Source organism: Coccidioides posadasii, chromosome 3 (genome assembly GCF_018416015.2).
Source record: "Coccidioides posadasii str. Silveira chromosome 3, complete sequence".
Classification (NCBI taxonomy): domain Eukaryota; kingdom Fungi; phylum Ascomycota; class Eurotiomycetes; order Onygenales; family Onygenaceae; genus Coccidioides; species Coccidioides posadasii.
The window spans coordinates 1,505,799-1,529,957 of record NC_089409.1 but is presented as its reverse complement, the minus strand read 5'-3'; the positions used below and the strand labels follow the sequence as shown (position 1 = coordinate 1,529,957).

Here is a 24,159-nt window from a genome sequence, read left to right as displayed (position 1 = left end):
CATTTCTCCGGATATGACTAAGCACACGGTGCCTGTAACGGCAAAACACGCCCGTTCCTGCGGAAACGGCGGCAGGTGGTAACGTAACTTACAGCAGCATTACCCCGGACATGACCAATGCCCAGTCAGCCAGCAGGCTGACTCGTCGGCCGAAGGCGAGTGACAGCGCAGGATTGCCGTCAGTTGTCAGCCAGCATTGTCTGACGCTCTTCGCTTTGGTCCGCTCTCTGCGATCTCGCCGCTGTCTGTCGTTCGCTTCAGCACTTCAGAGAGTACCCTGGGCCGTGTCTGTCCTTGCTTTTTAGTCAAAATCCTGTCGACGTCCAGACTTGGGAACCCCCCACTTTTCCTTTCCATTTTTCTTCACGCCCAGCAACATCAGCCCTTCAAATCTACCGGGCGTAAACACAGACTTGCATTCGAAGGAAGACCTCGACGGGAGCTGAACCGCTGGCCTTTGGTGCCAGCCAGCCCATCATGGATTCTATGCGGTCCCTCAACAGTTCCTTGCCTTCATCGTCATCATCGTCACAACCCCCCGAAATGCTACTTCAAGCTTTCAAAACCGCCGCCCTCTCTGTCACAAACCTCTACAAGAGCGCTGTTGCCGACCAAACACAGTCACGACACCTCGGCTATCAGGACGCCCTCGAAGACCTTCGAGCCTTTCTAGATCGAGAAGGAATTGGCCTCGGCGACGGCGAAGCCAACAAGGTTCGCAGCTGGATAGCAGATAGGATAGATGGCACAGGGGCCGTTGCAAATGACAGTGACGATGAACGAGTGGATTGCGAGAAGAGAAACCGAAGCACTTCGCCCAACACGGTGCGGAAAGATACCGCTGACGCTGCTCGCGCAAATCGACAATCCAGATCCGCGTCTCCACCCCGACCTGAACCTACAATCCAACCCCAGACATCGTCCACAAACGAATCCGCCACTTTCGCTCGCCCTCCGCTCTTCACCTTCACTGCCGGTCCACAATTCCCTGCTCCGCCGCAAGAGGACGTTGATATGCGGACGTCTGACGGTTCTGCCCCGACGCAGGCCGATTCCCAAGTCAGCCCTCCACACATAACCTCCCCTTCCCTCCGGCTCGAGGTCCTTCCTCGCGGGCCTCGCACCCCTCACCGAAGCAACTCCCGACACAATGGCCGCTCATCGACGAGAGATCCGGCGGCGACCATTGGATCGAAACGAAAATTCCACTTTGGCGACTTCTTCGATATTTCAAACATAGGGAATGGAAAAGATGTCTTTGGGGGAGGCAAGCGGGGCCGGTTCATATAGGCAAGCATTGCGATTTGTTTTCATGATAGATGAGAAGCATTGCTATATTGGTTGCCACTGATGATCTATACGCTTAAAGCATTCTGCGGAGTTCCCCATTGTCCTTTTTTTTTTTTTTTGGTAATATTATACTTTTTTTTTGTCCATGTGCATATAAGATGTCGCTGTAGATAGCTTTCCAACATGATACCCATGGTTCCTGCCAACACCGCCCTTCAAAAATTTGAACGCCAGACTCTCTATATGGAGGAATTGACTTTCGCTTCAGGGAGGATATCGAGAATTCCAGTCTTAATTCATAAATCGCCAAATTCCAAGTCCCACAAGAGTCGCCGATATCGACACCACTCCAAGCCGCCTCGAGCCCATCCTATACTTCGACCCGCTCTTCAAAATAGCCGCTTCTTGCTGTCGTAGATTTCTCATTCCCGTAACATAACTATAGCCACCAAGGCCGGCAAATGCTGCACTGCCTATTTCCCAAAATCTGCCTTAGTTTTGTAGACCTAGGTCCGATTTCGTCAGAATTTTCGACAAGCAACTCACCCATGAGACGACAGGCCAAACAATCATCTTCATATTTATCCTTATTAACCATATTTTCGATATCTTTGGGGTTTATGTCCCATGGAGCATCATTGATGTGGCCCATCTCGGCCCGCCTGGGTAAGTTGCGACGAGCTGAATTTGTCGACTTTTCGAGGATCCACTGGTAGGGAGTACTCTAAAACGAAACAAAACAGTCAGTTCATACAGGTTCCAAGCTACCTCACAGGTAAGGGAGCTTACCGGTTCCTAGGTGCGCGAAAAGTAGATTCTGTTCTTCGGTGGATCGCAGAGTGAGGATGTCGGAACAAGCTCCCCGACCAATCAAACGGGGCGAGCCTGCGATGACCTCAGACGAAACGGTTGATAACGAAAGCATTTCTCGCAATCAACCAACAAGTCTTCGGCGGAGCAACAACATGCACTCGCAAAGATGAGCAATACGATAGAAGCGCTATACATCTACGATGATCTCAAGTAAGTCGAGCCAAAGAAGCAACAATCGCACCAAGCTCACAGCTGCAATGTAGCACGCCCATTCTCGAGCACATCTACCGATCCCGCCCGCCCTCCGCCAGAGCTCTCCTCCCACTTTACCTCGAGCATTCCGTTCCGCGACCGTCCGTGATATATCTTCCAAGTGCTAGCCCTCCCGTCTCTGTATTCTCAATAGTCCACGCGAATCTTCTCTTTCTCGTACCCAGCAGCACCGAAACAGAACCCCTCCAAGTCCTCGAATTCCTCCACCGCGTCGTCGATGTCCTCGAAGACTTCGTCGGAGCACCGTTGCTGGCAACCAAAATTCAAAGTAACTACGATGTAGTGGGACAGTTATTGAGTGAGATGTGCGACGCGGGTGTGGTGTGCAGTACGGAGCCAAACGCATTACAGGAGGTAGTTGAAGTTCCTGGGTGGATGAACAAGTTCCTGAGCGGAGTGGGATTACCAGGGTGATACATGGCATTATTCTCCGAATTCGCGTTATGTACGATGGCTAACTAGGGCTGTTATCGATCCAGTGCATCCCCGTCCCTTGGACCTTCGAACACGCTCAAAAGGTCGTTAACAACCATGCCCGCAGCTAGCGGTTCTGCAGCCACGGGCCCCGCGATCCCCTGGCGTCGCCAGGGCGTCCGTCACACTTCAAATGAATTATACGTTGATATCATTGAATCTCTCCATGTTATAATTGCTCCATCAGGCCGTGCCATTTCCGCCATAGCGAACGGCACCATCGCCTTTAATTCCAAAATCTCCGGCGTCCCCAACCTCTTGCTCTCTCTAACCGCACCTGGAGGACAAAAGAGTTTGGCACATAAGCTTGAGCTACCTGTCTTCCATCCCTGCGTGCGATTAGCTCGATGGCGCGAGAGACCTGGAGACCTCAGTTTCGTACCGCCAGACGGACGATTCATTCTCGCAGGCTATGAGGTCAATTTACTCCCTGTAGACCCTGACCTGGACGAGCCGCCAACTCATATGGAGAAACTATTCCTTCCAGCAACAGCCTCGTTGCAAAAGTCTCTTGGACCCAATGGGTTAGATTTCGAGGTCCGACTCACTCTGAATACCTACTTTCCAGGTACAAACGCTTCATCACGGGGCGGCGGCGGGTCCAACCGCGGTTCGGGAACCTCAACACCCTCTTTCCTTGGAAATATTGGCGCTAGTAGCACCTCGTCGTCCCCGACTTTAGATGACGTGGTTGTGACCGTGCCAATACCACCTTCCGTCAGGTATATCACTGATATCCAAGCCAGCCGAGGAGACGCGACTTTCATGCCCGGCAACGAATTTTTAGAATGGCGCGTCCCCACCACCACTAGAGATGCGGGAAGCATCTCCGGCACGGCCGTCCTGCGATGTACGGTAGTCGGGCCTCTCGATACAGAAAACGCTGACAACAAGGAGGAATACGATGAGAACGACGACGGCACCCCAACTTCTTCCCAGATATCCCGGATCAACCCCCTCCAAGGCTACTATGACGAGGACACGCTCATGTCCCAAGCTAAATCCCAGGGACTCTACTCGCCTTCTTCGAGTCGCAATAAATCGGCTGCGTCAAAAACCGATAAGCCGCACCCTAACGCCCTTCTCATGCCGAACTCTGTATCTATCTCGTTTTCAGTGCGCGGATGGCTTCCGAGCGGGATCCGTGTAGATGGATTGGTCGTTGACCCGCGACGCAGTCGAGGGTTGGGAGAAGGCGTGAAGCCGTACAAGGGGGTGAAATATATCTGTGTCAGCCGGAAGGGAGTAGAGAGAAGGTGCTGATGATGGTTCTGAAGGGCATGCTAGGCTGAGATTTAGAGAATCCAGCATTTAAGAGGCTGTGGCTTGGATATCATAGATAATAATAACCTGCATTGGGAATTAAAACAACGTTGACAACTGTGGTTTTAAAAACAAACAGGGAAATGAATATCATTTTTCAACCACCCACGACTAAAATGTTCACTAAGGTTATCAATACAATATATGGAGTACTGTGAAAACAAATAGATCACGCGTGCGAATGCCGAGTAAAGATCCTCTGATAGAATATCCCAAAAGGGCAAACACGATTCAAAGAGAATTTATACAAAAATGATGGCCAGTTCCACTAGGTATCTCTGTCTCGAGTCCTCGTTCTAGTTGTCGCGATGCAATATGATAATACATCAATTCAGAGCTTTGACCCTCGCTTGGCATATTGCTGAAGACCATATGCAACTGTTTTCATCATTAGATAATGATAAATTAGATAAATTGGGTGTTCAATGTTCGGAGAAAAGTGAAATGAAATTTAAAAATCAGTAATTAAAAGGGAAAGAATTAGTATTCATCCGTAGCGGGAAGGGATGAAGGGGAGAGTATCCAACAAAGGCAGCCCAAAATGGAGCCGCTGAATATCAAAAAGCTTGACAAGGGGTATAGGTTTTAACAAAAGAAATGTACAAGACAAGAAAATAACGCAGATATCGACCAGAAGGTATCACAGTGCTTTATCTGCCGGCATTTTATCTGCGATAATCCAGGATATGTTGGCAAAAAGAATGCAAATGGATGTAAAAATGAGAAAACAGGGGGTTTGCACTAGGGCATACTCTTCAGGAGGAAGAAGAAGGGAAAAGTTGATGTACTAACCGAGAGCAGCTGCGGTACTTCTCGCAGCACCAGACTTAGTTGCTCCACCACCCAAGGTAACCATCCAAACCAGCCAGCCTAACATGCCACGCTTCTCCCGGCCGCTGCGGTCAAAATTTGGTCTCATGGCTCCAGCCCCCAAGAACTTGCTAAGCTTGCCAGAATATGGCGGATAGCGAATAGCCAAGACGCGTTCCACCCAACCTGGAGTAGTGGTGATCGAACGACGGTGGACGAATGCCTCAAAACTGCTGCGGCCATGATAGCAGCCAGTTCCGCTCTCGCCAACTCCGCCGAATGGCAATGTTGGAACGCTAATGTGCATGAATGCGTCATTTATGGAAGCTCCCCCAGAGCGAACAGCGGTAAGGACTAATGAGCTTGTGTTAGACTATCCTTAACTATGTGAAGCTTCACGGGGATTGAAACGTCCAAACGTACCTTTTTCAACCTCTTGCTTAGTTCCAAAGGGATAGAGACCCAACGGAGTACTGTCGATTTCATTTGCGATTTTAATGGCCTCGTCCAAGTTTTCAACTGGTAGAATGGGAATGATTGGGCCGAAGCTTTCTTCAGTTAGCAGAGAATCCTCGACAGAGTCAACCTGGACTACAGTCGGCTCGATGAATTTCTCCGCTTCATCCATTGTACCTCCAAGCAATATCTTGCCTTTGCTGTTATCAATCATGGCTTTGACACGATGGAATGCGGCCTCGTTGATCATCCGAGAATAGTCTGGAGACGCCTTAAGACCCTGTGGATAGTATTCCTTCAAAGCCTTCGCAAACTCATCGACGAGTCTCGGCACGACCTCCTTGTCAGCGAGAATGTAGTTCTGCGACGTACAGACTTGACCAGCATTTAATGTTTTGCCCCACAGAAGACGTCGTGCAGCCAGCCTAAGGTCCGCGTTCTTGGTGATGAAAGCAGGGTTACGGCCGCCAAGCTCCAGGAGAACAGGCGTAAGATTGGGAGCGGCTGCTTGGGCGACAATACGACCCACTTTGCTGCTGCCAGTGAAGCAGATCTTATCCCACTTCTGTGAGAGCAAGGTCTTTGTCTCTTCAACTCCTCCTTGAGTCATGCATACAAAAGATGGATCGAAGGTAGCTTCGATGATATCCTGAATTACAGCGGCAGAGTTGGCCGCAGTTTCACTGGGCTTAATCATAACCGTGTTTCCAGCAGCGATAGCACCGATGACGGGACCAAGGGTAAGTAGAAAAGGGAAATTGAATGCTCTAGGAACCATTTGTTAACTTCAAAGACTGGGTTATACCGTATGTGGCCATATTTCGAGGCTCTACGAACCCAATAATCAGCACACATCCCAACGGGTCCTTTCTGATTGTGGGCTTCATCAGCGAATAAGTCAGATCGATATCGGGCGCTTTCTCGTCCTTAGCCCATTTCGGTAAATTCTTGGTGCAGAAAATGATATCATTTTCCAACATAGTGATTTCTGTCAGATACGATTCATATTCGGCTTTTCCCAGGTCGCGGTGAAGCGCCTCTTTAATTGCACGTTCACGGTCCTTGATACTGCAGTGAGATAAGGCCAGAATTAGCACTAGATCACAAGGCTGAAGAACGCAAAACTCCAAGGAAGAGTATAACACATACGCCCAATATAGTTTCCGGAGCTGCAAGATTCTAAAATCAATTGGTCTGGTCTTCTGCTGAAAGAAAGTCGTCCGGAGGCGCCTAACACGTTCTGGGATCTCATCCACAGGCGTGAACCGGAGCTTCGGAATATCAACAGCACCCATGATGAACTGATTGGGGTGGAGATGTTGGAGAAGTGCAGTGGGTAATTCGTCGTGAGATCAGCAACGCGCAACGGAGCTGTTAGTACTCCGTATTTAGAGTCTCATAAATACTGTAGATCAATAACAAGTGTTTTTGTCAAGAATAATCAACAGTTATGGGATAGTAACATACACACTGATGGAGATAATTAATGTGATATGCTTCTTCTTATATATCACTTTGCTGGGAAGAGGTGGAGCTGCTCCTTGTAGAAGTCGTGCATCACACTGACCGAGGCTCCCCGGCCCCCCACGTGAAAGTGTTTGCACTGTTTGCTTGATACAACGTCGCGGATTTTAAAGAAATGCTGGCCAGCCCTTGCTCTAAGGAAAGTCCGTCCAAGCAGCAGGAATGCGATCTGCTTGACGCCGGTCCACATACTCTTCGCAAACAAGCAGATATCTGACAAAACACCCAGATCAAGAGCTTTTTACACTGCCTTCGGCACAAGCTGCATACTGTTGATCGCAGGTGGAGGCCACAAGGCTGTACTCCGTAAATACCATTACTAAGGGCGTAATTTCTGACTAATTTATCCGATTCGGTTCAACTTAAAAGCCCGGCGGAAACGGAATAACCTTTCTTCCCCGTATAGCTTTGCTCCATGTCGCATGACAACTCCGGTCGCTCCGCCGCTGCGCAGCACAGCACCTCCCCATCGGCCATTGTCTTATCGAGATACACCCGAAACCCGTTCTTTTCCAGCACCCTGAGACTTGGCAGGTTCCTCTTATTCACAGTTGCAAACACCCTCTCATTACCATCCCATCCCTCCCTCCTCTTCTCCTCGTCAGACACCCCTTTGCGCCTCGGGAATGTCCACCACATAGCCATGAGGCCAGCCAGCGCCTCTGACATGTACCCCATCCCCCCATATTCCTCGCCCACCCAATATCCAATATTCGGCACTGGATACACGGTGTTCATGCCCAGACATCCAATCACTTTCCCCGCAGGATTCTGTCCCAGCACTATCACAAATTGAAACATGAGTCCTACCGCAGCTGCAGGTTCCGTGAACGTCTTTCTATTCAGCCACTGGTACATCTCGTCACTGGACGTATACGGCGAACTAAATTGACCCCAGAAAAATTAGTTAACGGGTTTGGTTAAACATCGATCCCTCAAGGTAAGCGACGACAGGTAGCAACGTACAGCCACTCCGACGTTTTCGACCTTGCATCCCAAAGTGCCTGTGCATCATCAAGCGTTACCGGCCGGAGACAAAGCCGTTCGGTTCGGATGGTCGGCAAAGACTCTTTTGGCGGGAGCATCACCAGAAACGGCTGCGGGGGAGCGCCGCCGTTCACATATCGGGTATTTTCTTCGTCAATCTCGGGACGTAGTTTAATCATCGTAAGCAATGCGTATATTTGTTCCCACGACTGATGTATATTCTCACATTACTGCCTCCTGGACTGAGGGGCAAAAGGAAGGAAAGCACTTCTTGGAGCGCGCTGCTCATATAATATATGACGGTGGGGTGGTTGGCCGAGTGGTAAAGGGCCAGCCTGGAATCCTTCTGAAGTAGGTGTTCTGTTGATTGGGGAGTCGACCACACTGAACAGAAGGTTGCGAGTTTGAATCTCACCTCAACCAAAAAGAAATCTTTACCATGGGGGATCCCATCCCCTAGGAGAACGGGTGCTATCTTGTTGGCAGTTATAATTGGTTGTTATAGATCAGAAATATACGGAGTACATGAGTTAGGTATGAGATGTACTGGGCCTGTGTGGTTTACAAAATGATCCACTTAATCATGTGCTTTCTATTGGTTTGCAAATGTCAAGATGTGTCAGTTACACTCAAGATTTTGAGGATTTTCCCTTGGGGCATGGCTCCAATCAGGAGAATGACATGAGTTGTAAGAGGCCTGGCATGGCCTCCCCTGGGAATCATGTGCAGTTTGAGCTTAGTTAAATGGAATGACTTAACTGAAGTCCCCACATTGAGGAGGACACATGCCTGTAACTAGTTGGACAGATAGCGTAGCCTTCATAGTCTCTGACTGCATAAGGCCTATGAAAAATATGATATACACACACACATAATATATGACGCTCGTGTTGCAGTTTCCGCCCAAGTTCATGAACGTTGCGTCATATCTGATGGAGGACTTGTATGCTTGTCATCCACTAAGCTACCTAAAGGGGAATCTCGGCTAATCTATGTGGGTCACGTGAGCGAGGTGCTAGTTGGATTACCTAACACCCCGCCATGCAACGAGCTCCAGCAGCGAGCGAGAGCCACAGAGCTTCCAAATCCTTCAAATCTCTCAAATCCGCAATAAAAATTAATTACAGAATCCAGATTTATTCCTTCTTTAGGCTTAGCTCTGTTCACCGCAATACAGTATTTTTGTCAGCTTCACTGATAAACCTCCACATTTTCCTGTATCAACCCGTCACTCCTTAAGTTGCATCCTTTTGGTGTTTACCTTTTTTTTTTTTCTCATTTTTTTTTTTTTTTTTTCCTTTTTGGGAGGGATGGAGGGCAGGGGAAGATTAGCACCTATCCCGATCCAAAGAATACAGTAACCTAATTCCCTTGCTAAATATAAGGCGTTCAAGCCATGATCCTAGGACTCCCAATGCTCAAGTGTGGCATGGCCTTGATACACACTCTATCAAAACCATTATGATATTAGCTACTAATCGCCTCCTTAGTCCCAATACCCAAATTTATATGAAAGGTCAAAAGGAGAGAGTACGGGTCCCAAAATATAACATCGTCGGCCCGGAATGGTAGAGGCCAAAGTAATGAGCCAAATTCATCCCATTTTCTCAGCACCGCGAAACCAATTCCTGTGCAGAATAAACCGAAGTGTTGGTCGTGGGATCGATCATATTTTCTCTAGGGAAGCGGAGAAAACGGGGGTGGGGAGAAAAAAAAAGGCGACAATTCAATGAGATCGCAAGCACATAGTTATTCAATATAGTCGAAAAATACATTCCAAAAACATCAACAACGCCAAAAACGTGTCTTATTTTCCGTTGAGACGGAAAGGGGAAAAAGGTTCGAAAGCTGTGAAAATCGCAAGAAACGTTATCAATGCGGTGCAACGCCTTGATATGCATATAAAAATGGAGATAAAGAGATAAAAGAGAGACGGTGAAAGCCATCCATAAACAGACGCTAGACTGAAAGGAACATAAGCTTGTAGACGGTACGAGATTAGAACTGAGATAACAACATATCGGAGGAGAGAGCTCTTGACAATCACGTATACTTGGAAACTGTACGATAACTCAAATATTCAATGCCAGCTCAAGCCCGATTACCCTGACTCCGTGACCACGGACCTAGCCCACTAGAGGCTGGTGGAGGAGGAGGCATTTGCCCATTGGATGGAGGGCCAGTCCGTAGTGGCAGGCCGGCGGACTGTGGGGGATTTCTAGGCGATGGGTGACGAGGTGACGGAGCAGCCCGTGGCGACGTGAACGTCTGAGGTGAGTTGGTATTGGAATGATGACCAGGCGTATATGGAGATCTTCTAGGCCACCCAGCCTGGCCATTTACTTGGGGTTGGCTATGGTTGTTGATACTGAGGTGCTCGAGGCCGAGAGTTGGAGAGGGGTTGCTTGCGCGAGGTGTTTGTTCGTCGCGTTGAATATATGGTTCATGCGAGTAATTCAAGGGAATTTCCCCAGAGGTAGGAGTTGGGTGGGAATGAGGATCCGGCTGCTGTTGAGATCTCGACTCAGATACGGAGTCTCTTGACCCGTCCCGGTTGATCGCTCGAGGGGCTGGTGGCGCCAGGTAGGACTTTCTATTGTGCCTGTCCATCATGCTAATGGCCCATTCTCGGAGGTTAACTGGAGTTCTCTTGGCAGCTTGGATGAAAGCATCGTGGTCCTTGCGTTGACGAGGTTAGCCATGAGAAAGTGGATAAATGGTGCATAGAGATCTTACAAAAAGTTCACGTGGAGTTGGTCGTTCTCCTGGTTTCTTAAGCAAACATTTAGCAACAAATTCGTCTAGAATCGCGGGGAAGGCATCGCTTTTTGGAAGCTTTGGGGCGGGCTCATGGACTATCTGTTGTAACAGGTCCAGAATGCCCATCGGGCCAGCACTAGCCCTGTCTCCGGCAGCTGTATCTGACGAGTCAAATGGGAAACGACCAACTGCTAGTTCCATAATCGTTAGTCCGGCGCTCCATACGTCGGATCGCACGGAGTAGGCCTCCCCCTGAATCCGCTCAGGGGCCATGTAGGTCGAAGTGCCAACGAATGTGTCCGCCACAGAGTTGACAGTTTCCGTTGCAACGCCAAAGTCGCAGAGTTTAATATGTCCTCTAGAATTAACGAGAACATTAGATGGCTTAATGTCCCTATGCATGATACGGTGTGCTTCGTATAGATAGACAAGGCCGGCGAAGATTGACTCCGCGATCTTTCCTAGAACATCAACCCGAACAGGTCCAAAATCCTTCGAAATGCGATCGAGAGAACTGTGATAGAGATGTCAGGCCCCAAACAAATGAATAGATGTGCAACGCATAACCGGCTTTCAACATACCCACCATCCATGTACTCCATACACAGCACAATATCCCGAGCCTCGTTTGTGAACGCACCATAGAACGTAACGATATAAGGAGAGTCACAGTGACGGCCGACTTGCAGCTCCCTCAATATTTGCTTTCTGACCTTCTCTTTAGCATCAACCCGGATGATCTAGGACAGCAAGAATCGCGGATTAGCTCTGAGGAACAAGTCTACGGCAGTGGGCGAGAAAGGACGTACTTTTCTAGCCATGATTACTTTTGTGGAAGCATGCATCACTTTGCTAACTGTTCCTCCATTGCCAGCCCCAAGCTCCTTCAGGACCATTAGGTCTTCACTCCGCAGATCAAGTTGAAACTCCAATCCAATCTCAAGGGTGTCCGTGCGGTTGCTGTCAGTATTCCCAATCGCTCCGGGGATTTGTGCGTCCCCATCGGACGGTTTTGATCCCAGTTTCGATGCTGCGGCATTAAGTGCGAGACCTTTAACATTCTTCCGTTTTAGCGTTCGGGCTTTGAAGGCGTCCGCCATGGTGGTCTGTGGACGGGATATCGGGAAGAGACACGCAGTGGGAAGGGAGAAGAATCGCCAAAGATATTTATTGAAAGTAAGTTGTTGAGAGAAATTTTTTTTTTTTTTTTTTTTTTTACTTTTGTTCCTTTCGAGGGCGAATTTTCCGGGAGAGTCCTATTTAGCGGAATATCGAAGATCGCCTGTGAGATTCCAGATCCGGACACCTGCGGGCTGAAATCGGGGGCGGGTGGACGATTTTCACAAATTTAGAAAAACTCTCGAGAACTTAGGCCATTCGTCGACCGGAAATAAGATTCCAGAAGGCTCAAGCATTGAACAAAAACTGGTCGTTGGCGGTCGACAACACGGCGAGCGAGTTTGGCATGGAGAGAGGGGTTGGACTGGACTGGTTATTGGACTGGACTTCTGCAAGGTTCAGAGAATTTAGCACAAGGCGCTAACTACGGAGTAGTGAATGGCAATAATAATAGTTCGCTTGAGCTAAAGCGTGTATTGAACCCATGCAGCGCCTAAATGCCAGGGATTCTCAAGTTGGCAATCCGGGTGGGTTCAGCGACGAAGTGAGAATCTGCCTGAGATTGGATAGAAATGTGAGACGAACAAATGGAGAAACGAGCAGGAAACAGGAGCCAACACTGGCTAAGGGAATGATTGGCAGCTCTAAGAAGAACAGAGTGACCAGACATCGACACATAAGTTAAGTCACCTTCTACGTTCCATTTCGAGTTGGTTCTTTGCGATAATTGATGTACGTATGGGTTCCTGTTGGCTGTTCTTCCATGCCAATCCCATGGCCTGAAACCTCCCCTAAACCGTTGGACGCCCGAAAGTCAAACACGACCACGCGGTAGCTCATACTCTTTTACGAAGTACTCCGTATCATCCTCCATATTACTCCATCGTCATACATTTGCCTTGTCATGTCTACGGAGTGTGCCAGTCAGCCTATTGGGCTCTTAAACTTTTAAGGCAAGTTTGGTACAAGCAACATTCTTTGCCCACCAAACTATCATCCCGACTTTTATCGTCGCATCCAGTGGCCGAAAAAGGCAACACTGCCGCGATCGCTCCAGACGGGTTGCAACACGTGATATATACCAAGATAGTTTAAACAAAATGTATTATATAAGCACATATGTGACTAAGCTACGTATATATTCACGTGATTTAACTCGCCACAGCAGAGGGGGAGCTAGGCCTGTTGAGGACTAGCTCGATTTCAGCACTCACGACGCCGACTTGAGCTGATGGGCGGCCGCAAGGAGAGGACTATGGGAGGCAGGGAATTTTTTTTTTAACCCTCTTCCCCCATTCTCCCCGATCAAGCTCACTTTCTGTCGATTTCCTTTGCTTTCACTGCTTCAAAGGAGTGCGACACCCATTCTTGTTTGTTTGACTTGGTGGCGGCATTTAGACCCAACGCAATGAGCGCCGCCGAGCTTTTAGAGAATGAGGCCTTGTTGGACGATGAGGAAAATGATGAAGACTACGACGAGGAGACCGGTGAAGTAGCTAGAGGCACTGCCGATCGAAATGGCCACTATGACGATTCCAGTGAGGAGGATGAAGACGAAGATGAAGACGCCGCTCGTGCTGTAAGCCTTATCAACTGAACATCATCCTCAGATAGAATAATTTCTAATGGCTCCAGGTTCGCGAGGGTTTCATTGTCGACGAAGACGAAGAAGAGGAAGAGACGTCTGAAAGACGACGAGAAAAGAAAAAGCGACGCCGTGAAGAGCGTGCACTCGAGGATGAGGACCTGGACGAGGAAGATATCTATCTTATCGGGGAGAATAACCCGGACTTTGAACCTCCTGTTTCTTATGAGGTAAATGGCTCCTGCACAATGGAGATTGCTTTGCTTGTTCAACGTTGGCTGACGATACGCGTTTTCATCCCTACAGTCGAAATTTAAGCGGCTGAAGCGCGGGCATAAAGGTGATCGAGACCGTGCGGTGTCTCAGGGAATCAACGATATATTCAACTCCGACGAAGAGGAGGATGAGATCGACCGATATCGGATGGGTGCCCGAGATAGAAGGGGGCTTCACGATGACCTCGATGATTTCATCGAAGAGGATGTGTTTTCCGACGAAGAGCGCGAGCGCATGCGGGAAGACGAAGAGATCGCTCGCCCAGTTAAAAAAGGAATCTCTGGACTTGCTGTTACGGAGGCGACTGGCCTCGATGAAGCTGCCCTCGAGGATATGCGTGCTGCTTTCGGTGATGGAACCGATTATCTCTTCGCCCTTGAAATGGAAGAAGATGAAGATGAAGAAGAACGTGGGGATGAAGAAAAGCCACTGGACCTAAAAGATGTTTTTGAGCCATCACAACTCGCTGAAAAGATGATGACGGAGGAAGACAACGAGATCCGCTTTAGTGACGAACCCGAGCGCTACCAGATAGCAAGAAAGCCTTATAAGCACGTCATCCTGAGCGAAGAACAATTTAAGGAAGAAGCCATATGGATTTCAAATCTTATGTTACTGAAAAAGCGCCTGGAACCAGACTTACGCGAGCCATTCCAGAGAGCTATTGTCAAGGTCCTTGAATTTATGGTTACTGATGACTGGGAAGTGCCGTTCATCTTTCAACATCGCAAGGATTACTTGATTCATGCGGCAAAGGTTCCAATGTCCCCTAGCGCACCCAATCCCGATGGGCAGGACTACGTTATTAGAGCAGAGAAACTCTTAAACATGACTGATCTGTGGGATATCTTCGAGTATGACCTAAAGTTCCGCGCACTTGTTGACAAGAGGAACATCCTTCAGCGGACCTATGACAACCTTAAGAACGTCGCAAACGTCAAAGACGAAGTGTTTGAGCAGATGTTACCTGCTGCGGTGACCATGGAGGAACTTCAGGACCTCCAGGATTATATCTATTTTGAGTACTCATCCGAACTTAAAGATGTTGCGATGGTGAATGGAAATGGAGAGAATGGGGCCGTTCATCAACGCCGAAAAGCCGCGACCAAAACTTTCTATGAGCGTATCCGCAATAGCAAGGCTTACGGTCTTGTTCGTGCGTTCGGAATTACACCAGACGGATTTGCCCAAAACGCTATGAAGGAAGCAAAGAGACATCATATTGATGACCCCACTGAGCTACCCGAAGATATGGCGGACGGGCTCCTTGACACTCACTTTGCAAACGGTTTACACGCGCTCAAGGCTGCCAAGACAATGTTTGCAGAACAGTTGATAATGAGCCCAAAAGTAAGGAAGGAATTAAGACGAGCCTTCTATATGAATGGCGTTATCGATTGTTTCAGGACTGAAAAGGGCCTAAAAAAGATTGATGAACATCACCCTTATTACGAATTTAAGTATTTGCGAAATCAGCAACTGAGTGACATTGCACGCCGACCAGAATTATTCCTGCGCATGCTGAAAGCGGAAGAAGAAGGCTTGGTGGACGTCAACGTTCGGTTCCAAAATTTTGATAATTATAAGAGACGACTCTATCGTGATATCCAATCCGACAACTTCAGTGAAGTAGCCGATGCCTGGAACAAAGCGAGAAAGGAAGTGCTTGACATGGCACTTGCACGGCTCGACAAGATCATGAGTCGCGGAGTCAAGGAAAATATCAAGACTGAATGTGAGAACCACGTCGCTAAGGAATGCCGAGAAGCTTTCTCCTTACGACTCGATCAAGCTCCGTACAAGCCTAAAGGCATGATCCTTGGCACTATTCCCCGTGTCCTCACTTTATCAGCCGGTGCTGGTATCATTGGCAAAGACCCAATATACTGGGCGTGGGTTGAAGAGGATGGCCGAGTCTTGGAAAACGGCAAATTTACCGACCTCACTCTTGGTGATCCAGACCGCATGATTTCAGACGGTAGAGACGTGAACTCTCTCATAGATCTCGTCGAACGGCGCAAACCTGATGTGATTGGCATTTCCGGGATGTCTCCAGAAACCCGCAAACTTTACAAGCAACTCGCAGAGCTCATAGATGCAAAGAATCTCCGCAGCTCGCCATATACCAACGATAATGATGATGAAGTTAGCGATCCTCTCGAAGTAGTCATAGTGAACGACGAAGTGGCAAGACTATATCATACCAGCGACAAGGCCAGATCAGAGCACCCCGGTCTTCACCCATTGACCATCTACTGCGTTTCTCTCGCCAAATATCTACAGAATCCAATGAAAGAGTACGCTTCGTTAGGACGGGACATAGTGTCTATTCAATTCAAACCAGGCCAGCAACTTATCTCTCAGGAGAAGCTCTTGAAGCAACTCGAAAGTGCTTTGGTTGATATGGTGAACTTATGTGGTGTGGATATCAATGAAGCTGTCAATGATCCGGCTACCGCCAACCTTCTCACTTATGTGAGCGGTCTCGGCCCTCGAAAGGCCTCCCAGTTGCTGAAAATCATCAACATGAACGGTGGTGTTGTGAATAACCGCATGGAGTTACTAGGAGTCAACGCGCAGTATCCTGCAATGGGCGTGAAAGTATGGAACAATTGTGCCAGTTTTCTCTACATCGACTACGACACGGCCGATCCCGACACTGATTATTTGGACAATACTCGTGTTCATCCAGAAGACTATGATATTGGTCGCAAGATGGCCGCCGATGCGCTCGAACTCGATGAAGAAGATATCAAAGCGGAGACAGATGAGAACGGTCCCGGCGCTATCGTTAGAAAGCTCGTTAAGGAGGATGCTCAAGAAAAAGTCAACGACCTTATTCTGGAAGAGTATGCCGAGCAACTCGAAAAGAATCTTAACCAGAGAAAACGCGCTACTCTTGAGACTATACGTGCTGAATTACAGCAGCCTTATGAGGAATTACGAAAGCAATTCGTCTTCCTTAGCACAGATGCCATCTTTACAATGTTTACCGGCGAGACTGCGGACACCTTGGCTGAAGGCATGGTTGTACCTGTCACTATCAAACGAATAACCGATGACCACATCGACGGCAAACTTGACTGTGGAGTTGATGTCCTCATACCCGAGATGGAGCTCACCGACCGATATGATATCCCCGTCCGAAGTCTATATTCCATTCACCAAACTGTCCCTGCGAAACTGCTCTACTTGAACCGCAAAGCTTTCATTGCCAACGCATCTCTCCGCGAAGACCAGGTCATTAGGCCGTATCGCCGCGAATTCGATCATATGCGCGATGAATGGGATGACAAGCAAGAGCACCAAGATCAAGAAGCAATGAAGGAGGAGACTAAGACGAGCACTCGTACACTCAGAGTTATTAAGCATCCGCTTTTCCGCCCATTCAATGGTCCTCAGGCTGAGGAATTCCTCGCTTCGCAAAGTCGTGGAGACGCAGTCATTCGACCTTCGTCTAAGGGCCCTGACCATCTCGCAGTGACATGGAAGGTCTCAGATGGAGTATACCAGCATATTGATGTGTTAGAACTTGACAAAGAAAACGAGTTCTCCGTCGGCAAAATTCTCAAAATTGGCGGGAAGTATTCGTACAGCGATCTTGACGAGTTGATTGTCAATCATGTCAAGGCCATGGCAAGAAAGGTGGATGATATGACAATCCATGAGAAATATCAGTCCGGCTCAAAAGAGGCTACAGGTGGGTATTTACATTTCGTTATTTATCCTCACGCTAACCGATTCCTCTTTATAGAACGTTGGTTAACAACATACACAACCGCCAACCCTACTCGTTCTGCCTACGCCTTTTGCATCGACCCCAAACACCCGGGCTACTTCCACCTGTGCTTCAAGGCGGGCCAAAATGCGTCAATGAACAGCTGGCCAGTAAAAGTGATTCCCCAGGGATACGAATTGCAACGGAACCCATATCCAGACATGATGGCGTTATGCAACGGATTCAAGACGATGTATGCGAATGTGTTGGCCGGAAAGAAGGGACGAAGATGAAAATCAAGACAGCTTTTTTGTTTTCTTACGTGTATTTCTATGGGGAAAAACTTCATGGTATTACTCTCTCGTCCTTTAGCTTCTTTCATAGGTGTTTAGGGTTTCGAAAGGATAGGAGCTACTTTCTTCTTCTCCCGGTTTTATGTCATGGATAAATCAATCGATAGTATAAGAATTGGGTTGATCATAATATTAGTGTATTCAGACTGAAGACTTTAAGAGGTGTGTATATAAACATCATAGTCAATGTCCGTTGTGTTTTGGAACTTTTTGCACTCTGATGGCTGTAAGTAAAACAATGCAATAGTAATTCTCCTGAGCGAGTAGAAACCCTCCCAACATTTTTCTTCATGCATAAACTTATTAGATGCAAAAGCCCCTCTATCCAAAATGTCAAACACGAAATTTTCATAGCCTTCTCTCGCCAACCCAAACCGAATATCGCAAGCAAACTGACGCAGAAGCCATAACTTAATCACCGAACCCACCAAAAAAGAGATTTTAACCGTGCAAGGTATCGTATAGCATTCCCATCTCTCCACCTCTGCCACTCGACTCTCCCACCTTCCTTCGATCCTTCCCACGTCTTCGTCTTCCTTTCTCGGGGGCATCCATGGATAGCCCCGGTAGATACTCGACAATGGCTCTGCTCTTCGCGCGATAATGTTCAACAATGCCGCCTGCCAACAGCCTCTGCAGCGCAGCCATTCTGCACCATTTCCACCATCTGTTGAGATTTAAGGGTGCGAAGCGGTGGAATTTTAGCCCAGCACGGGTGCCGTAGGACTCGCTCTTCTCGTGGTCGATGGACTGTCTGAATCGCGGACCGTGACGCGGGTTTTCAATGGTCGTAAGGATAGCGTCAAAGTGCATGTGGAGGGTGCGCTTGGATTTCTTGCTAATGTGACGACCGGATATTTTGGCAAGGTCCTGGATCTTCCCTTCGATGGCAGGTGTGTTGTGATACGGCTTGTAGCGCTGTACGAGCAGCGCGCCGTTGTCGTCACGGTAATCATCCTGGGAGATATCATCGTGGGAGATCTGTAGATCATATTCTGACTCGTCGATTTCTTCGTCCTCTTCTTGGGGAGAGAAGCTTTTCTCGTAGAGGAGTGCGATGTTTTGCCCTGCTGCAGTTTGTACCTCAGGCTCGGTGCTGTCGAGCTGATCCGCAAAGGTCTCCATTGCGTCTTCGCTGAGATGTTCCAAGTCATCGACTCCGGTTGCAAGGAGGCCCCATTCCTGCAGAGCTGCCGTGACGATTTCCGGATCGTCTGGAGTTTCAATAAAGTGGCCGTCTGACATGATAATTTCCATCAAAAATTCCATCTCGTCCAACAGTTCATCTTCGGATGCACCGCCGAAGAACGCAGACGCACCCAAACAGCGTATCGCAGCTGATTTGATCGCAAGAGACGAAGAGCCGGCTATCTTCCGTCGAACAACCGAGCCTGTCTTGTCGTACACGGCACCGCTCAACGTCGTTACCGCCGTAAGCGCTATCGCCTTCAACGCTAGAATTGTCTCCTTTTCTGTCGATTCCTGCTTGATACTTTGCAAGAAAGCCGTCAAAAGAGTTCCCACATTATGTTCCATCTCATCTGCCGCGTAGTGGCGCGCCAGAATGCGCCCGTAGGCGGCCAGATTTTCTTCTCGAGCCTGGAGGGAGTTGTGTTTCCGGTCAATAAGGTCGTTCACAACAGTAGCTAAGGGTCTGTCTTGTTTTATTCCGGCTTCAAAATCTTCGTACCCACGTTCGTCCCATGAAGCGGTACTAAAGAGTCACACACGTCAGTTGATGTCGATAAAAACACACACAAGGAACGAATACGGGTGCGGAGCATACCTAGGACAGGTTCCACTCTCGCTGCTCGTTTCATATTCATCATCCGACTGGTCTCTACTTGGACTAATAGATGCGTCTCGAGAAACAACCCGGGATTGGACACGGGATTGAACTCGAGAGATATCACGGGAAACATTACGAGACCCGTCTCGCGAAGCGTTCCGAGAAACGTCGCGGGAGTTCTGTCGAGAGGCAGATATAGCGGAGGGTGACGAATAAATCAGGGAAGTCAAACGATCGGCATCTCGCTTGGCCGATTTTCGAGAGACGGTCTTCTTGCTCTCGTGAGCACGACGATGGTCGAGCATGATGGGGAAGGCAGTCGACTCGATCTCGTAGGTTTACCGAAGCTGGCTCTGAGGGCCGAAGAACGATTGTTTTCAGCCAGGGGACCGAATGGAGGGAAATGGTGTATATAGACGAGATGCAGGCGCTATTCGATGCCAGAGGAGCGTTGTTCTCGTTTAGGATACAGGACGGGCTATCCGGGCGGGGGAGCAAATTCGTAGAGAAAGATGCGGTGCAAAAGATGAAGTGGTCTAAAGTCCATAAGGCTGATCATTCAGCACACTGAAGTCAAGAATTCGGCTGAGGAAGAGACGTACCTCAGAAAGAGCGGCAGCGTGGTCAATAGAATTGCAGTGAAGGGGGTGATGACGGGACGAAAAGGAAGCGGGCGAGGGGACTTAAAATATAGTGTCGCTTATCGATAAAGGGGCGGATGGTGAAATTCGGTGACAAAACAATGAAGTAATCGGCGCGGCCCGGCGCAGACGGGGTTGTTCGTGACGGTAACGGGCGACAGTGGGTAATTTTCAGGGCTGGCGGGCCCCACGTGATCCAGCGGTCCCCGGCCAATGGTTAAGCTTAAACTGCCGAGAGCCCCAGCCGTGACGTCACGCTCTGCACCGCTAGCCGCTTCTGGAATAGCCACAGAATTTTCCCGGAGAAGGTATGTATGATAGTCTGGAGGACTCCGTGCAGCTGATGATGCTTTGTTTTGTTGTCGAATTCGGAATTTGAGAATAAGTCAATACCCGTCAATCAAGTGTGCCGGTCATGACGTCCAGACTCTTGCTGCCAGATGTTAGACAGCAAAACAGTCGGAATTGCCAAGCTTACTTTGGGCTGCCTTGCATCACGCGCTAACTCGCATACGGGACTGCTCGGGTTCACGCCCAACAACTCGACCATGTGGAAAGCACTTAAGAACTGGTCTGCTGGCATGTGCAAATTTCCGTTTCTTGCACACTCCCCTACTGTAGTTCTCGGAGAAAACGAGCAATCTAGTCTTGGCCCGTGCGTGGCTCCATTTTTTCTGCATGTCATGAATCATGATGATCGTTGAAACCTGGTCTGCTCTGACTGGCTCCTCGCGTCTGCATGAAACACTCTACCCGAGGACATGGCTTTTACAGAGACTGCGACAGGTCTCATTCTCATGTTGCGGATCCTCCTTCTCCATAGAGTTGCATTCCTGTTACGGAGTACTCCGTACTTCAACGAGAAATGTATCATCTTCACTGTACTTCAACATTTCGAAAGATGGTATTTATGGGATCGACCCTCTACGATAGACGACAGATACTCAGCGTCAAACTTGGGGCTTTTCTTTTGATTCTAAGCTAGCTAACAACTTAAATAACGCAGTTCGGTCAGTGTCAAAGTGTTTCAACACATCGCACTAGGCTTTCTGCCAGGAGTGTCTTATGGTCCTGTGCCGTAACTGTGATAATCCCGTTCTTGAACGCCTGGAAAATAACAACTTGGTGCAGCGCGCCGTGCCGCCGAAAAATAGCTTCAACTTGTTCTCTCAACTCCTTGCTCAAATTCCTCACGTCCAATGGGTCCGCGAACGCACGCTCGACGCTCTTCATCTCGCGTTCCATAGCCTGGACATTTGCATCCCGAACGCAAGTGGCAAAGCTGCTGATGGTGGTTTTGTTGTTGCGGATCCAGAATGACTCCGGCCACACCGTGCCGAGTGAAATACCAAGTCTATGCAGTTTTGAAGTACCGACTGGCATGCTCCAATGTCCTCTGCCCCCGGTATATCCTGATCAAAGTCGGATTCGGATCCTTTGCATCCAACAAGAATCCCAATGATCCTGCTCTGACTCTCTGTGATGTAACCCAGAAACTCATCCCCGATACCCTGCCCTTGGATGGTCCGGTACATATCTGACTCCCGCTGAAGCAACTTCACAACATCGGGGAAGTATGCAAAGTACGCAACATGTGGAACAGAAATGGCTTTGCCGATAGCTCTGTCCTGATGGATATGAGGCATCGAGTAGAGGCGCCAGAGATTATCAAATATAAGATCTTCATCCTCATCAAGGTGAACATACCTGGACTCCTGCAAATCTTGGATGTCAACCCTTTTTTGATGCCAGGTTCTCTCGATCCCCTTGAGCGGCGTTGTGCTGGTCGCACCCAGGCTGAACTTTCCCTGGCTCTTCCGGCTGGGCTGGAGGCTGCCCACGATCCAATTGCCCTTGGGGATGGCCTTGAAATCCAGATTCTCGCCTTTTGAATCGGGCCCACGGGGCGTAGGATCGTCTGCGTGAAGGTATTTGTAAGATCCGCGGGCTGTATAGATTCTATAAAAATACCCAGGCTGTATCTCCGGGGGAGCTTTGAAGAATGTGCTGTTGACTTTGAAAGTTTCTTCGGGCATGATTAGCACTGGTTCTCACTGTGGCCTGATGATATGTGGTTAAGCGGTACCGGTAAGTCTGGGTGACTTTTCAAAGACGATATCGAGAACGATGCTGGTGTAGAAAAAGGAATCCTCCAGAAATGCCTATCGAGTCATATTTATACACCAAAGAAGCCGGTCATAACAGTGATACATAGAGAAATAATAGAGCTACCGATACATCTATGTATGGCATGACGGGTGAAGACGTATTGATAGATGGCAATATGAAGCTGGAATTACTTCACCCGGGCAATGCGGTATGCACCAGCAAGAGTGGCATTGAATATGAATAAATAAATCCATAGAGCCCCATACAGGGGGGCAGATTTATTCCCTGAGCCAGGAGCAGGGATGTGACAACTCCAGTTTAAGGTTCGCCGAGCTTGACAGCACTGGCCTATGGGTAGTTGAAACTAGCTGGCAAAGAAGGAATAATTTTGACACTTCAATTTCATACGGTGCAACTATGCTGATCCATTTTGTGAGCACTCCGTGCAAATCTATAATCACCCCAGCCCGAAGTCACCACCCAATTATACCAGCCATATACTCTTGGGTCAGCCCGTCGGCTAGGTGACGGGGGAGAGAAAAGGTTCCCTTAGCTCTGGGTTAAGATATCTTTGGTAATTTCAAATAGCCACTCCGCAGAACACAAATGCATAAGTTGCAATCCCATATTAGCATCCAAACAAACCACAGGTACTCTTCCCCCTTGCCTCTTGTTCTTTAATGATTCTGTCAATTTTCGTAAGGACCGTGCTACCCTTTAGCGCCAGCGCCTCCAACTCTGCTGACTTCCACACCTTCTGCGCTATGTATACCTTGCTAGTCATCCATAACTTGTCGAAGATAGATTTTACTTCCACAGCATGCTCGATAAGCTCGTCGAGCACCCTCTCGGTTTTCAAATGAGAATCGACGGCCCTGCTGGACCCCGGAGAGGCTGCGAACGCCGATGCGAATTGGTGTATTAGCTTGTCGCGCTCTCTCTTGGTTTCTGCGAGATGTGTTTCGAGGAATTCGAGGCGCATATGCGCTTCGCGTTCTTTGGCAACGAGGTTATCAGCGCGCAATTTTTCACCGGAATAGGCCTGTGCTCGGGATAAGATATATAGCCAGTCCTTGTCAGTTAGACCCTGTAGTCGGGCTTCAGAGAGGACATCGGGATGGCTGTGGGTGTGTGAGTCACAGCCGTTGTTATCCGTGTTTCCATTGGGTGGGATGGAGGCAGCAGTTGGAATGGGCTTTGGTGGGACTGGCGCTGCGCTCGAGGACCTGCTGGATTGTGCTGCGGTTCGGTGTGTAGTAGAGAAAGAGCTTTGCTGACTGGTGCTATTTGACGAGGAAGGATTTGAGTGTGAATTCTCAGCAGGCCGACGGAGAACCATTCCGCTAGATAGCTGCTTCTGTGTCAAATTAGGAGTGGTGCTCGCCCGCTGCCATTTTTGCTATCAGCTGTCGTCTTGACATAGAGATGGGGGGACAACCAAAGCCCACCGTAAGTTTTAGCGATCTAGAAGGTGACGAGACATCATATTTGTTTATACCGTTCTTGGAGTCGTCACAACCAGTGCGGCTTTTCTTGGATGGCTGATTATCATCCTCGTCGTCAGAACGCTCTTCCGAACGCTGGCGCTTCACGGCCGAAGAATTCTGTTCAACGGTCAATCGATACAGCGCAAATAGCTCCAAGGGGTAGCAATGCGTACAGACGGTCCTCCAAGTCGTGCATCTCTCATTTTTTATAGACGTACACGTAAGACAAGATCATCCATTCCGTTCACGCAAAACCAACATAAAGCCTCTTTCGCATCTCCCAATGTCTTAATTGGGGAAACCATTTCTGCAAACAGTGGTTAGCGTAGCCGGATAAGGTTGTAAAAGCCAAAAGGTTTCTGCACCGTTCTG

At 48.7% G+C, this 24,159-nt stretch overlaps 11 protein-coding genes across 11 annotated transcripts; 3 read left to right on the top strand and 8 right to left on the bottom strand.

The window, feature by feature from the left end:
• Positions 1-305: 305 nt before the first annotated feature.
• On the top strand, positions 306-1,290 carry D8B26_005456 (uncharacterized protein; the record flags this gene model as incomplete). The annotated part of the gene is made up of 1 exon (XM_003066419.2): positions 306-1,290. Exon 1 carries the CDS (start codon positions 478-480, stop codon positions 1,288-1,290), a length of 813 nt encoding a protein of 270 aa, XP_003066465.2. The 5' UTR covers positions 306-477.
• Positions 1,291-1,581: 291 nt separating this feature from the next.
• Positions 1,582-1,942, bottom strand: D8B26_005455 (uncharacterized protein; the record flags this gene model as incomplete). The annotated part of the gene is made up of 2 exons (XM_066124884.1): positions 1,582-1,763; positions 1,837-1,942. The coding sequence occupies 2 exons, from the start codon at positions 1,940-1,942 to the stop codon at positions 1,582-1,584; spliced, it is 288 nt and encodes a 95-aa protein (XP_065980965.1).
• A 298-nt stretch (positions 1,943-2,240) lies between these two features.
• D8B26_005454 (uncharacterized protein) lies at positions 2,241-4,440 on the top strand. The gene is made up of 3 exons (XM_066124883.1): positions 2,241-2,313; positions 2,367-2,786; positions 2,856-4,440. Exons 1-3 carry the CDS (start codon positions 2,270-2,272, stop codon positions 4,111-4,113), a joined length of 1,722 nt encoding a protein of 573 aa, XP_065980964.1. The 5' UTR covers positions 2,241-2,269; the 3' UTR covers positions 4,114-4,440.
• Positions 4,441-4,644: 204 nt separating this feature from the next.
• D8B26_005453 (uncharacterized protein) lies at positions 4,645-6,823 on the bottom strand. Its single transcript, XM_066124882.1, has 5 exons — positions 6,589-6,823; positions 6,277-6,507; positions 5,407-6,206; positions 4,966-5,337; positions 4,645-4,842 (listed from the first exon to the last, which is right to left on the bottom strand). Exons 1-5 carry the CDS (start codon positions 6,732-6,734, stop codon positions 4,814-4,816), a joined length of 1,578 nt encoding a protein of 525 aa, XP_065980963.1. The 5' UTR covers positions 6,735-6,823; the 3' UTR covers positions 4,645-4,813.
• Positions 6,824-7,141: 318 nt separating this feature from the next.
• D8B26_005452 (uncharacterized protein) lies at positions 7,142-8,420 on the bottom strand. The gene is made up of 2 exons (XM_003066422.2): positions 7,930-8,420; positions 7,142-7,846 (listed from the first exon to the last, which is right to left on the bottom strand). The coding sequence occupies exons 1-2, from the start codon at positions 8,127-8,129 to the stop codon at positions 7,321-7,323; spliced, it is 726 nt and encodes a 241-aa protein (XP_003066468.1). The 5' UTR covers positions 8,130-8,420; the 3' UTR covers positions 7,142-7,320.
• Positions 8,421-9,550: 1,130 nt separating this feature from the next.
• D8B26_005451 (uncharacterized protein) lies at positions 9,551-9,896 on the bottom strand (the record flags this gene model as incomplete). Its single annotated transcript, XM_066124881.1, has 1 exon — positions 9,551-9,896. The coding sequence occupies one exon, from the start codon at positions 9,894-9,896 to the stop codon at positions 9,558-9,560; it is 339 nt and encodes a 112-aa protein (XP_065980962.1). The 3' UTR covers positions 9,551-9,557.
• A 145-nt stretch (positions 9,897-10,041) lies between these two features.
• STE7 (MAP kinase kinase (MEK)) lies at positions 10,042-11,810 on the bottom strand (the record flags this gene model as incomplete). Its single annotated transcript, XM_003066423.2, has 4 exons — positions 10,042-10,629; positions 10,687-11,224; positions 11,293-11,450; positions 11,520-11,810. 4 exons carry the CDS (start codon positions 11,808-11,810, stop codon positions 10,042-10,044), a joined length of 1,575 nt encoding a protein of 524 aa, XP_003066469.2.
• Positions 11,811-13,199: 1,389 nt separating this feature from the next.
• On the top strand, positions 13,200-17,839 carry SPT6 (Transcription elongation factor spt6). Its single transcript, XM_003066424.2, has 4 exons — positions 13,200-13,408; positions 13,465-13,644; positions 13,721-17,390; positions 17,445-17,839. The coding sequence occupies exons 1-4, from the start codon at positions 13,238-13,240 to the stop codon at positions 17,699-17,701; spliced, it is 4,278 nt and encodes a 1,425-aa protein (XP_003066470.1). The 5' UTR covers positions 13,200-13,237; the 3' UTR covers positions 17,702-17,839.
• Positions 17,840-17,920: 81 nt separating this feature from the next.
• D8B26_005448 (uncharacterized protein) lies at positions 17,921-20,201 on the bottom strand. The gene is made up of 2 exons (XM_003066425.2): positions 19,548-20,201; positions 17,921-19,475 (listed from the first exon to the last, which is right to left on the bottom strand). The coding sequence occupies exons 1-2, from the start codon at positions 19,853-19,855 to the stop codon at positions 18,203-18,205; spliced, it is 1,581 nt and encodes a 526-aa protein (XP_003066471.1). The 5' UTR covers positions 19,856-20,201; the 3' UTR covers positions 17,921-18,202.
• A 1,007-nt stretch (positions 20,202-21,208) lies between these two features.
• Positions 21,209-22,227, bottom strand: D8B26_005447 (uncharacterized protein; the record flags this gene model as incomplete). The annotated part of the gene is made up of 2 exons (XM_066124880.1): positions 21,209-21,511; positions 21,565-22,227. 2 exons carry the CDS (start codon positions 22,225-22,227, stop codon positions 21,209-21,211), a joined length of 966 nt encoding a protein of 321 aa, XP_065980961.1.
• Positions 22,228-22,835: 608 nt separating this feature from the next.
• Positions 22,836-24,095, bottom strand: D8B26_005446 (uncharacterized protein). Its single transcript, XM_066124879.1, has 3 exons — positions 23,961-24,095; positions 23,749-23,904; positions 22,836-23,687 (listed from the first exon to the last, which is right to left on the bottom strand). Exons 1-3 carry the CDS (start codon positions 23,988-23,990, stop codon positions 22,929-22,931), a joined length of 945 nt encoding a protein of 314 aa, XP_065980960.1. The 5' UTR covers positions 23,991-24,095; the 3' UTR covers positions 22,836-22,928.
• Between the last annotated feature and the right edge of the window lie 64 nt (positions 24,096-24,159).